General features: G+C 39.6%; 1 protein-coding gene across 3 annotated transcripts in view; it reads right to left on the bottom strand.

The window, feature by feature from the left end:
- Nucleotides 1-292: 292 nt before the first annotated feature.
- LOC125319313 (nipped-B-like protein) overlaps nt 293-12,648 on the bottom strand; it is a 176,828-nt gene continuing 164,472 nt past the window's right edge. For all 3 annotated transcript variants that reach the window (XM_048290423.1, XM_048290425.1, XM_048290424.1), the window contains 8 exons: nt 12,085-12,275; nt 10,206-10,313; nt 5,797-5,997; nt 5,249-5,395; nt 3,260-3,555; nt 2,755-2,929; nt 1,926-2,111; nt 293-1,364 (listed from right to left, as the gene is read on the bottom strand). In XM_048290423.1, coding sequence (XP_048146380.1) covers nt 999-1,364; nt 1,926-2,111; nt 2,755-2,929; nt 3,260-3,555; nt 5,249-5,395; nt 5,797-5,997; nt 10,206-10,313; nt 12,085-12,275 — 1,670 coding nt within the window. In that variant the 3' untranslated portion in view covers nt 293-998. The remainder of the gene's footprint in view (nt 1,365-1,925; nt 2,112-2,754; nt 2,930-3,259; nt 3,556-5,248; nt 5,396-5,796; nt 5,998-10,205; nt 10,314-12,084; nt 12,276-12,648) is intronic.

The raw sequence follows: 12,648 nt of genomic DNA, 5'->3' as shown, positions 1-12,648 counted from the left end.
TCCCCAAATTTAAACTATCATAAATTACCATTTGGACAGCATTAGAAAGAAATTGAAGCATACAAGGAATAAACTATATTTTCTTTTTATATCAAAATGTACTCTTGAAAATGTGTTTGGCACAGTGCTAAATCATATAGTTAATACTAAATACTGCAGGATACAATAAACCCCTGGAGTTAACTTGTGTTTACACCCTTTAAGGGATAAAAATAAAAAGATACCAATTATTCAGAAAGCCTATAAAAACTGTATAAACAATATTTTATGTCGTTTTGAAAACCACTAATATAGTATATTTTACAGAAAAGACTGCAAAATAATATAAATGGATTTAAACAGATCTTTACAATAAGAAATTCAAATGGAAACAGACAAGTAACAAAGAGAAGTAAAAAAATTTATTGCAGTATTCATTCCACCAGATTTGCTGGGGATCCCTTTTCTTGTATTATTTCAGGGTGACCTAATACATCAAAATCTACATTTACAAAAACTCCTCCTGCAGATAGGTCATAGATACTGCATGCTTTTTTTTTTCTTTTTGTTTTCTTCAACAGAAAAAATTTTATATCCGGGAGACGCTGCCACTTAACAGCCTGTAAAAACAATGCTTCCCTGGAAACTGGCTACGCTAAAGAAAGCCATCCGCTGCTAGGTTAAACTCCAAGAACACTTTATTAAGAACATTAACAGACTAATTTCCAACATTCACTTGTTTATTTTTTTTAACAGAAAGTTTTGTTTCAAGGTATAAACAATCTTTTAAACTATAATACAGTGGGAGTAAAAATGAACTGAGAAGTTTCTGCTGCACAACAGCGAAGGAAGCTCCCACATAAATGTTTACCAAATATTTCCTTCTTTTTTCCTGCGTCTCAGGTTCCATTCTTACTCTTCATTTAACTGATTTTTTTTTTTTTTTTTGCCAGAAAGTTGATATCTCAAGTTTTTCTGTTATTTCAATTCCTGTAAATTTGGCTGTGTATACAAATTCATTAGCTGGAAGTTCCATCCTTGGCAGCATACAGCGATCGTAAATTTTGAACAACTTTATTAGTCAGCTTATTAGCACTCGTTAGAGCAATTTTTTTGTAAATAATGTCTGACTCTTTAATAGTGTCTACCCAAGGCACCAGTTTGCGGCCATCACGGCGCTTAGCCTCAGTCCAGGAGCCACTGTAGGAGCCTGCCATCCACTGAACACTGAAGCCATTGCTGGTTTTCTGTACTACTCTTGCAATTTGTGGTCGGTCTTTGTACTTTGGACAGCAAATAGCGATGACATCCATGACATCAACACTTTCATTCATCTGTGCTGCCAACTCTGTAGAGTCTGAATTTCGTTTTGACCTTCTCAATGACTAAAACATTGGGGGGAAAAAAGACCAAGTGTTACACAAAAGAACTTTAGTGAAATTATTGCTTTTATTGCTTTTAATCCCTTGACGCCGGGAGTTGGGATTCCCCGGCACACATTCCATTGCCGGCAATGAGACGCACCGCGACCGCCAGCGCCAAGGGGTTAACATATCCTTGTAAAACCACATACTCTTAATTTGTACCCGTGTCTTTATCTCTTATTGATATATAAAATTATATATACACACGAATCATAAAGCTACATAAAAACTTGGCAACAATAAAAAGGATAACACACAGTACATTCCAAAGGAAAATTAATAAATTTTTATATGGGATAAATCTCATTTTCTAGTTTGTGTTTTTTTATTGTCTTTTCTGTTAAACTTTCTACAAAAGTTGTATAAATGGTTAAGTAGAGAATCTCTATCTACAAAATGCTTTCTTTCATGTCGATTACATTACTTGGTGTACATTTAATATAATAGACTGACATTTATAAGCACATAAAAATAATTTTACGTAATACGCTGTGAAATACGTTGACTCCTCCTCCGCCTCACCCCTGAAGTGCCTCCTCCTCTATCCTCCCCATCACTTTCATCATCCTCTGTCTCAGCTGCATTGTTTTTAGGGCTGCCTCCTCCAAGAAGTGAGGTAATTGCTTTGTTCCGAGCATTTGTGCTAGCTGACACCTCTCCATCTTCTTCCTCTTCATCAGGATCCAAATGTTCCATAAGGAGCTTGAACTATTAAATAAACCCCCCAAAAAACAGATCAGTTTACATTCAAACTTTAAAAATAGACATTCATATCACACTACATTAAATAAAAAAACAAATGAAAAGGTAAAGAAACTGTAAAACAAATGGCAGAAAACTTCAAACTTCAACAGCTTGTGGTTTGTTCTACAAACATTTTACTTTCATTTTCTAGTAGATATGTAAAAGCTTTCTTCCTGTGTTTCCAAAAGTGCAAGTTTTCTCTAGTTAATATTTTAAAGAATTGGAAAAGAAAAGAGAAAAAAAATGGTAAATACACTGGATCTAGTCTCTGTTCCTGTGACAGAAACAGTCAGGGATAAAGTGAACAAGTTATATGGTAGAGGTATACAAGATAGATACGACAAATTAGAAAATACTCTGCAAAGATGAATATCCTTCAGTTGAAATTAATTTTAGTTGTGTTTAATTTTTTTAGAATGCTTTGAAAGGTAATACTGCTAAACATCCTGAAAGGAAATTGTGAGTTATCATATATCAATCACATAAGATTACCAGAAACTTAACATTTTGAAATGTTCATCCAATACATCAGCATCTATTTTCAAGTTTATACTGTGTTACCTAGTTTGAAAGGATTTCAGATTTTCTGCAAAGCAACTTTACTTACATCTAAGTACTGTTTTACTATACTCCTCTTCACTTCTTCAGTGATCTTAGAATTAGCCATATCACTCCGCAGAAAATCCAGAGTTTGTTTTGGATGGAAATGTACTCCTGTCTTCCTGTTTATAGCTTTATCATACACTTTTGCAGATTCAGATGGAGAATATTTCTGAATTTTACTGTTTAAAGAAAACAAAAGGGAAGAAAGAGCTTTTAAGGAAAGTCCAAAACAATTTCAAGGAAAAGCTTTTAAAAATATTCAGTATAAGTAGTTATATTTTAACCATTCCGTATACAATAGACATTCTGGTAAGAAATGAAATCATTACTTTTTCTAAGCCAGTTTCATTACATTCAACCTATTCTATTTATGTTTTTCTCTTATACAAATCTATTGCTGAAACAATTATTAACAGTCAACTAAACGACCCCCCCCAACTTCTTCCAAACTTAATCCTTACAAAGAACTCACTAGATAACAAGATGGCCTATTGTCTAAATATCCTTACCTATCAGAGAATCCACAGAGGTTCTTTAAATGCTGTTTCAGCATCAAAAGTAATAATATGCCTTGGGAGACATTTGCAAATTCAATTAAAGGAGCTGAATTTTCTGGTAAACATTTCATCACGGCATTTATATCATTTTCTTCATCAGAATCTGAATCAGAGTTTACTCGTTTCCGTAACCTCCGAGGCTTAGAAGCTTCCTCCTCACTTTTGCTCTCACTACCACTGTTACTGTCACTCTCAGTCTCCTCATCTGATGAAGGCTTTCTTTCCTTTTTTTTGTCTTTCACCATAGACTGTGAGACAGAGAAGTTAACACATTCCAAAATTAGGGCAAATAGCATCATGTACATTTCTAAAAAATCTTTCAAAAATCATTATTGACTTAAATTAGTAAGAATTACCTGTACAATGTTATTAATTCATAACTTGATATTCATAACTTTATATTCAAAGATTAAAATTATGACAAAAACGATGCTGAATTATAACTCAAGGTTCCTAAAAAATTGATCCAAAGTCCACTTTTTTTTGCAAGGTGGTTACAGAAAGAGCTGAAGCAAAAAGTGCTCCACTGGCATGTTATTCTTAAAAAGACTGCTCAAGTTTATCAGAGACAGTAAAATGAAGTAAAAGCCAAATACAATAAATCAGGAAGAAAATTGCATTTTTGTTTCACCTGAATATAATTTTTGCATGTTACATATATTTCCATCTGTACCTTGGTACAAACTAGTCCAAGCTGGTTTTAATCATTGTCTATGTTAAAATCCTATGACACTAATTACACTGCTGACCAGAGAGCCCCCCAAATCAGCATATACAGTATTAATAATATTCAGTTCCACTACTTGTAGAGCTACAGAATTTCATACCTGCATTATTACTGCACATAGTATGCTTTTTCATAACACAAGATATCCCAAGTAGGATTTCATACTCTGCATTCTGGTCCCCCATCTAAAGAATGTGCTCTTTCTAGCAGATTAAAAATTGACTTCGGTAGGGTGAGAATTCAAAGCAGTGTACTTTCCAGGTATCAACTCTGACTTGTACTTACAGGTCAGATTGGAAATTCTAGAAATGGGTTTGTTTCCTGACAGTTTGGACCTTCTACTGTTAAAGTTGTCCAGGAAATGAAGACACTGAAGTCTTTAAGAATCACAGAATCACAGGATGGGTCAGGTTGGAAGGGATCACAGTGGGTCATCTGGTCCCACCTCCCTGTTCCAGCAGGGTCATCCCAGAGCACATGGCACAGGATTGTGTCCAGATGGGTCTGGAATATCTCCAGTGAGGGAGACTCCACACCCTCTCTGGGCAATCTGTTCCAGTGCTCGGTCACTGCACAGAGAAGTTCTTCCTCATGTTCAGGTCCCTTAATCATCCTCACAGCCTCTACTGGACCCACTCCAGGAGCTCCATGTCTTTCCTGTCCTAAGCAGCCCAAAACTGGACACAGTACAAGAAACAAAGGCCTTTTTCTTACAGGGTTGTGTATTGCCATAGCAACAGATACTATACCATTATTTGGGTTCTTATATGCTACCTTAAGAAAAGACATATTGCACACTCTTTTCTTGCAATAAATAATGTATTTAAAGTCTCCTAGGTGACACACGTGGAACTGCCATCAGCTACTTGACAACAAAAGAAAAAGTAAATGGGATTGTTATTAAAATTATGCATACAATTAATATTAATTCTAATTCAGTAATATTAGGGAATGATATAGATTTAATATTAAAATCTCAAAAATTGTCATTTTTTTAAATAACATAAGCGGCAATATAAGGAAAGTCTTTAACTAGTGTCTACCAGATACAGATCAGAACAGAAAGGGTTGTTTGTTTTTTAACTACCAGTTACAAACTAACAATACTGGTCCATATCATAATAATGGTACTATATTCACTGAAAAATTGACCAAATTATATAGAAGCTTATGCTACCACCATAATAAATATACTAAAATATAAATGCACATACCTCTTTAAATGACTGTAGTAGGTTGCTACCAGAAACTGATAGTGTAATGTCTATATGATGCATTATAAACAGTGGTTCTTCCTGTGTTTGATAAGGAAAACAGGCTAGATTGTCTGCTATGTACAAGAGCATATTCACCTCTGTTTTCTGGAAGTTAAAAAAAAGTACATATTAATATACAAACAAATATCTTATTATACATTTATCCTGTGTTCCTAACAGTTTAAAACAAAAAAAAAATCACAAATTTTATTCTACATACCCCCCAAATGCACTCTAAACAACATATATATATGTGCAAAATTTAGTCATACCTAAAGATACATTATTCCTAAACATCCCAAACTGAGTACAGAAAGGTACTGAATGATGCAAAAGTGACTAATGTATTCTATTCAGTAAATACCTTATATTATAAAGTAAAACAAAGTACCTTAGGGAAATAAAGCTATCAAAATTATGTCATAAAAATATATTGCAAAAGGAGAATTTAAGCTTGTAATGGTATATTTTATTTTCTTTATAAGTGAAGGAAATGTGATGCTTACTGCAGTATCATCAAAGAGGTTGAGTAAGGAAATTAGAAAGGCTCGTCTGTGTTGACGGTTCCCTCGAATCATGGAGTATAGGTGTGAACACAATGCATTGGATGATTCATCATGTCTAAAACCTCTTACAGGATCCTGTGGGCAGGTATTGATTGCCTGTTGTACCTGGTAAGACATCTTCATACCAGCCACTGCTTTCATCTGAAATGGAAAAGTACTTATTTTTATTTAAACCATTGCTTTCAAGCAGTAACATTGAAAGTGGAAATTAAACAAATGCCTGTCAACAGAAACTTCTAGCTATTTTTTAAACTTTTTTCCCTTTAAGTGGTTCCTCATCTGAAGTTTAACTAACTTTTAAACATGCACTGAGGTGCACTACTGCCTTTTGAGTAAGCATACAGATTAAAACAGAATGTGTGGTAGAGATCAAAATGTATTGTGAATTGCTTTCAAAATAACTTCTATGTTAGAAACATATAGATGATCTGTTTACCGACTACAGCCAGGTACCCAAATTTAAACAATTTTCAAGATTCATAGATTCATAGAATATCCTGAATGGGAAGAGACTCACAAGGATCATCAAGTCCAACTCCTGGCCCTGCACAGGACACCCCAGGAATCCCACCCTGTGCCTGAGAGTTTGTCCAAACAGTTCTTGAGGTCTGGCAGCATTGGGGCCATGACCACTGCTCTGAGGAGCCTGTTCAGTTCCTGACCACTCTCTGAGTGAAGAATCTTTTCCTACTATCCAACCTAACCCTCCCCTGACATAGCTCCAGCCGTTCCCTTGGGTCCTGTCACTGGTCACCACAGACAAGAGATCAGTGTCTGCCCCTCCTCTTCCCTTCATGAGAAAGTTGTAGACTGTAATGAGATCTCCTCTCACTCTCCTCCAGCTGAACAGACCAAGTGCCCTCAGCTGCTCCTCATATGGCTTCCCCTCAAGGCCCTTCACCATCCTCATGCCCTCCTTTGGATGCTCTCTAATAGCTTTATATCCTTATATTGTGGTGACCAAAACTGCCCCCAGGACTTAAGATGAGGCCGCCCCAGTGCAGAGCAGAGCAGGACAATCCCCTCCTTTGACCTGCTGGCAGTGCTGTGCCTGATGCACCCCAGGACACAGTTGGCCCTCCTGGATGCCAGGGCACTGCTGACATATTCAGCTTGTCATCCACCAGGACCCTCAGGTCCCTTCCCACAGCTGCTCTCCAGCGTCTCATTCCCCAGTCTGTCTGTACATCCACAGTTGCCCCATCCCAGGAGAAGAATCTGGCACTTGCCCTTGTTAAACTTCATATGGTTAATAATTGCCCAGTCCTCTAATTGGTTGAGGTCTCTCTGCAGGGCCTCCCTGCCTTTGAGGGAGTCAACAGCTCCTCCCAGTTTTGTATCGTCTGCGATCTTGCTCAGTATCCCTTCCAGTCCTGCATCTAAATAATTTATGAAGATATTGAAGAGCACAGGGCTGAGGACAGAGCCCTGTGGAACCCCACTAGTGACAGGTCGCCAGTCTGATGTGACCCCATTCACTATAACCCTTTGTGCTCCACCCATGACACAGTTGCTCACCCATTGCATGACATGTTTATCCAGCTGGGGCCTGGACAGTTTGTCCAGAAGGATCCTGGGCAAGACAGTATCAAAGCCTTTAGCAAAATCCCAAAATATTATATCAACTGGCTGCCCTTGATCAACCAGGTGGGTTACCTTGTCATAAAAGGAAATCAGGTTTGACAATCAAGACTTTCCCTTCATGAAGCCATGCTGGCTGTGACCGATGACTGCATTGTCCTCCAGGTGTTTTTCAATACCTCCCAGATTAATCTGCTCCATAGCTCTACCAGGCACTGAAGCGAGACTGACAGGTGAGACTGGAGGCCTCCTTCTTGCCCTTCTTAAAAATCGGGACAACATTCCCCAGCTTCCAGTCAGCTGGGACCTCTCCAGATTCCCAAGACCACTCAAAAATCATCGAGAGAGGTTTTGTGATGACATCAGCAGCTCTCTGAGTAGCCTGGGATGAATCCCATCAGGCCCCATAGACTTATAGGGATCTAGCTGGAATAGCAGAACCCACACAGTTTCAGGGTTGACTGGGAGTTGATCATTCTCACAGTCATGGTCCTCCAGCTCAGGGCACTGGGACCCCCTTGGTCTGTCATTGGTGTTGAAAACAGAGGCAAAGAAAGCATTAAACATCTCCATCTTGTACATGTCCCTGTTTTTGAGGTGGCCATTCTCATCCTGGAATGGGCCAATATCATTTTTGCACTGCCTTTTACTACTGACATATTTAAAAAGGCTCTTTTTTATTGTCCCCCACAATCATGGTTTAAGCCCAGCTGGAAACTAAGCACCACACAGCTGCTCGCTCAACCCCCCTCTCTACCCCCATCCTGGTGGAATGGGAAGGAGAATCAGAAGAGTAAAAGCCAGAAAACTCCTGGGTTGAGATAAAGACAGTGTAACAGGGAAAGCAAAAGCATCACACACAAGCAAAGCAAAACAAGGAATTCATTGAGCCCTTCCCAAGGGCAAGCGGGTGTTCAGCCACCTCCAGGAGAGCAGGGCCCCATCCTGTGGAATGGTAACTTGGGAAGATGAACACCTTCACCCAAAATGTCCTCCCCATCCTCCTTCTTCCCCCCACTTTATATACTGAGCATGATGTCATATGGTCTGGAATATTCCTTGGGTCAGTTGGGGTCACCTGTCCCAGCTGTGTCTCCTCCCAACCTCCCACGCACCCCCAGCACCCTCCCCAGCGTATGAGGAGCAGAAAAGGCCTTGGCTCTGTGCAAGCTCAGCAATAACAAAAACATCTCTATATTATCAACCCTGTGTTCAACATAAACCCAAAACACAGCCCCTTGCCAGCCTCTGGGAAGAAAATTAACGCTACCCCAGCCAGAACCAGCATAACTGCCCAGCTCCAATTCCAGTTGGGCTTTGGCCACACAAATTTTCTCCCTACAGTGGCAAGCAGCATTTCTGTATTCTTCCCATACCACCTAACCTTGCTTCCACTGGGCACACACCTTCCTTTTTTGCCTTATTTCCAAGAGAAGATCCCTGTTCAGCCAAGCTGGCCTTCTGCCTTGCCTGCTTGACTTCTGACATCTGGGAATTGCTGCTCCTGTGTCCTTAGGAGGAGATGCTTATAAATGACCAGCACTGATGGACCCAGCACCTGCAAAAGTATTTTCCCAGGGGACCTTACTTGCTAATTCCCTGAGCAGCCTGAAGTCTGTTCTCCTCGTGACTAGAGTTGAGGTTTTGCTGGCACTTTTCCTCCTGTCAACAGAGATTTTAAACTCGAGTGCTCAGTGGCCGCTGTGGCCAAGATGGCCACCAATCACCACTTAATTCACAGAATCACAGAATATGCTGAGTTGGAAGGCACTCACAAGGATCATCGAGTCCAACTCCTGGCCCTGCACAGCACCATCCCCAAGAATCACACCATGTGCCAAGAGTGTTGTCCAAACGCTTTTTGAACTCTGTCAGGCTTGGTGCTGTGACCACTTCCCAGTGCCCGACCACCCTCTGTGTGAAGAAGCTTTTCCTGATATCCAACCTAAATCTCCCCTGACACAGCTCCAGCTGTTCTCTCGAGTCCTGTCACTGGTCACAAAGAGAAGAGATCAGTGTCTGCCCATCCTCTTCCCCTCATGAGGGAGTTGTAGACTGCAATGAGGTCTGACATCAGTTAGGTATCTCTTTGGATGCCATGAACAGTGCAATGCTCAAATTTCAGTGGAATACAATTAGATTTGGAAAGTTCCACAATGCAGTACACACACTGAACTAAGACTGAGGCCTTCTGAAATAAAGAAGGGGTGCTGCAACTCAATTTCAGATCTTTAGCAGAACTATTGTCACTATGCCACAACTCCACAAGTCTTCATTTAGCCCTCAGATTTTCCTTTCAGCAAGATCCCTCAGTTCTTAAAACCTTCTTATGTTCCTTCTGCTTAGATTGCAATTTATAAAGCATTGATGTCTTAACGTTCTAATACATATATACTGACCTCTACTTTTACAAAGTGCTCTCTATTAATACAGGAAAATCATTGCTAAACATTATGAAACAGATGTCCTTACCTCTTATCAAATAAATGCTCTTAACATACTATTAAGTGAGGAAAACACTACTATGGATTACAAATTAAAGGAATTTTTAGACTGGATGAGATGCTTCAAATGATTATATCCTTTCTATTTCTAAAAATAGAAATCTCCAAACAGGGGAAAGAGTTGGGATCTTTACAACTGCTTATAGTTACTGTTATTGCTTATTTGTTATTTATATTATTTTTCTGCAGCTGAGGCCTATTCAAGTGTTAAATCACCAGAGAATGTAACAGTATTTTGTAAAATGATAAATTAGAATTACTTACATGAATGAACCCAGCATATTTTTTGTCTATTTCCACCAATTGCTGGTCAGCTTTGTTTCGCATAGAGGGCTCTGGATCTGTGCCCATAGCAATTAAGTACGGCACACACTTGAAAAAAACAAATGAAATGATTATTCAGAGTTATTGTACCTCTTCTTTCTCACTCTTTGCTCTTTTATTACAGTGTTGTTTATGTTATATTCTGACTACTGCAGAAACTAGAATAGGAAGCTTTATGCAACTTACTACCTGCCTACTTTTTTCAAGCAAATAGTACAAAATACACAAAAGACCAGCATTATCATAGAATCATAGAATGGTTTGGGTTGGAAAGGACCTTAAAGGTCATCGAATTCCAACCCCCTGCCACGGGCAGGGACACCTTCCACTAGACCAAGTTGTTCCAAGCCCCGTCCAACTTGGCCTTGAACACTTCCAGGGATGGGACAGCCACAGCTTCTCCAGGCAACCTGTTCCAGGGCCTGCCCATCCTCATAGGGAAGAATGTCTTCCTAATATCTAATCTAATCCTACTCCCTGTCAATTTGAAGCCATTTCCCCTCATTCTTTCACTACATGCTCTTGTAAAAAGTCCCTCTCCATCTTTCTTGTTGGCCCCCTTCAGGTCCTGGAAGGTCACAATTAGGTCACCCCGAAGCTTCTCTTTTCCAGGCTGAACAATCCCAATTCTCTCAGCCTTTCCTCATAGCAGAGGTGCTCAATCCCTCTGATCATCTTGGTGGCCTCCTCTGGACTTGCTCCAACAGGTTGATGTCCTTCCTATGCTGGGGACCCCAGAGCTGGAGGCAGCACTGCAGGTGGGGTCTCACCAGAGCAGAGGGGCAGAATCCCCTCCTCCTCTGCTCCCCACACTGTGGGATCAGCCCAGCACATGGGGGGTTTCTGGGTTCCAGCACACATGGATGAGGCATGTCCAGCCTCTCACCAACCAGCACCCCCAAGTCCTCCCCAGGGCTGCTCTTGATCTGTTCATCCCCCAGCCTGTATTGATCCCAGGGATTGCCTGACCAAGGTGCAGCACCAGCACTTGGTCTTTTTAAACCTCATGAGAATCCCATGGGGCACTTCTTGAGCTTGTCCAGGTCCCTCTGGATGGCCCCGTCCTTCAGGTGTGTCACCTGCACCACTCAGCTTCGTGTCATCTGCAAACCTGCTAAGGGTGCCCTCAATCCCTTTGTGTCATTAATGAAGATATTAAATAACACTGGTCCCAATACAGACTGCTGAGGGACACCACTGGTCACTGATGTCCATTGAGACCCGGAGACATTATAAATGATAGAAGTTGTATGAGGTTTCAGGTAGTATTTCCAGGTCCCTCAAACTCTAAAGTCAATTTACATGACAAAAAATGCCATTTAAAAAAACCCAAACCACACACCACCAGTTATGACTAAACATGCACAATGGCTGTGTTATAAACAAATAATTACAAAAATATTATGTAAGCAAAGAATAATGGAGATGATAATTGAAGTTATAACATTGACTCTGGAATTCCGTAGTGTTTGGAGGACAGGGGAATTGAGGTGGAGGTAAGCTGTCACTGTTTTCAGGATAAAGAATTAAAGAAAAGTGCTTGGCATACACCTGAAATTCATAACAGAAATATGCTCCAATGTACATTTGCATGTGCACTTTAGGCACTGGCTGGGCTTTTAGATATTGATCCAAAGACAAGAAAATACAGCATTTGGAATCTAAATTTCAAAATATGCTTTCTGTAAAGGCCCCTTGCTACAATAAGAGATTACTGTAACATAGATGCAAGAGAAAAACTAAAAATGTATCTAGCAAGTGTAAAAAGCTCTGAAACCTGAATAACAACAAAAAAAACCATCATAAAAGGTTACCATACCTGAACAGGATGGATGAGACCCTGGTTTAATGTCAGTGCAATGACATTTAGAGCAAAGTGGCGTACACTGGACTGGGTATGAAAGAAAGCCTCAAGGACCTGTTTGAGATATAGTTGCATGATGGAACTACTCATCCCTGAGGAAATATCACCCATTTCTTTCAGGTCTTCCTGCTTTGCTACTTTTTTCCCTGTAAAAAGGACAAAAGCAATAGCACACTCACCACAGTATAATCATTTACTTTGCTATTACTTGATGCATACTGATCTTTAAGCTTTATAATACAAAGATATTTCAGCCATCTTAGAATGGGTTTATGATCTCATGAAACACAGAACAGTCTGATAGCAAATATACTTAAAAAAAATAAAGTCGCACAAATTTAAAGTCTCATTCCTTGATAAAGGTTTTAATTTTTACAGTTTCTTATTTTGAATCTGCTAATTAATCTTGGAGAATATTTTGATAAAAAGTATTACTACCATCATTACAGCAATTATGCATTCTGGATTGCTTTCAGGGTTTATACATCCTGAAAGTAAATAATAAGCTACACATCTCAA

The sequence above is a fragment of the Corvus hawaiiensis genome, chromosome W (assembly GCF_020740725.1).
Source record: "Corvus hawaiiensis isolate bCorHaw1 chromosome W, bCorHaw1.pri.cur, whole genome shotgun sequence".
In the NCBI taxonomy this organism is placed as follows: Eukaryota; Metazoa; Chordata; class Aves; order Passeriformes; family Corvidae; genus Corvus; species Corvus hawaiiensis.
The sequence above is the reverse complement of the archived record's forward strand: the minus strand, read 5'-3'. Positions and strand labels throughout refer to the sequence as shown.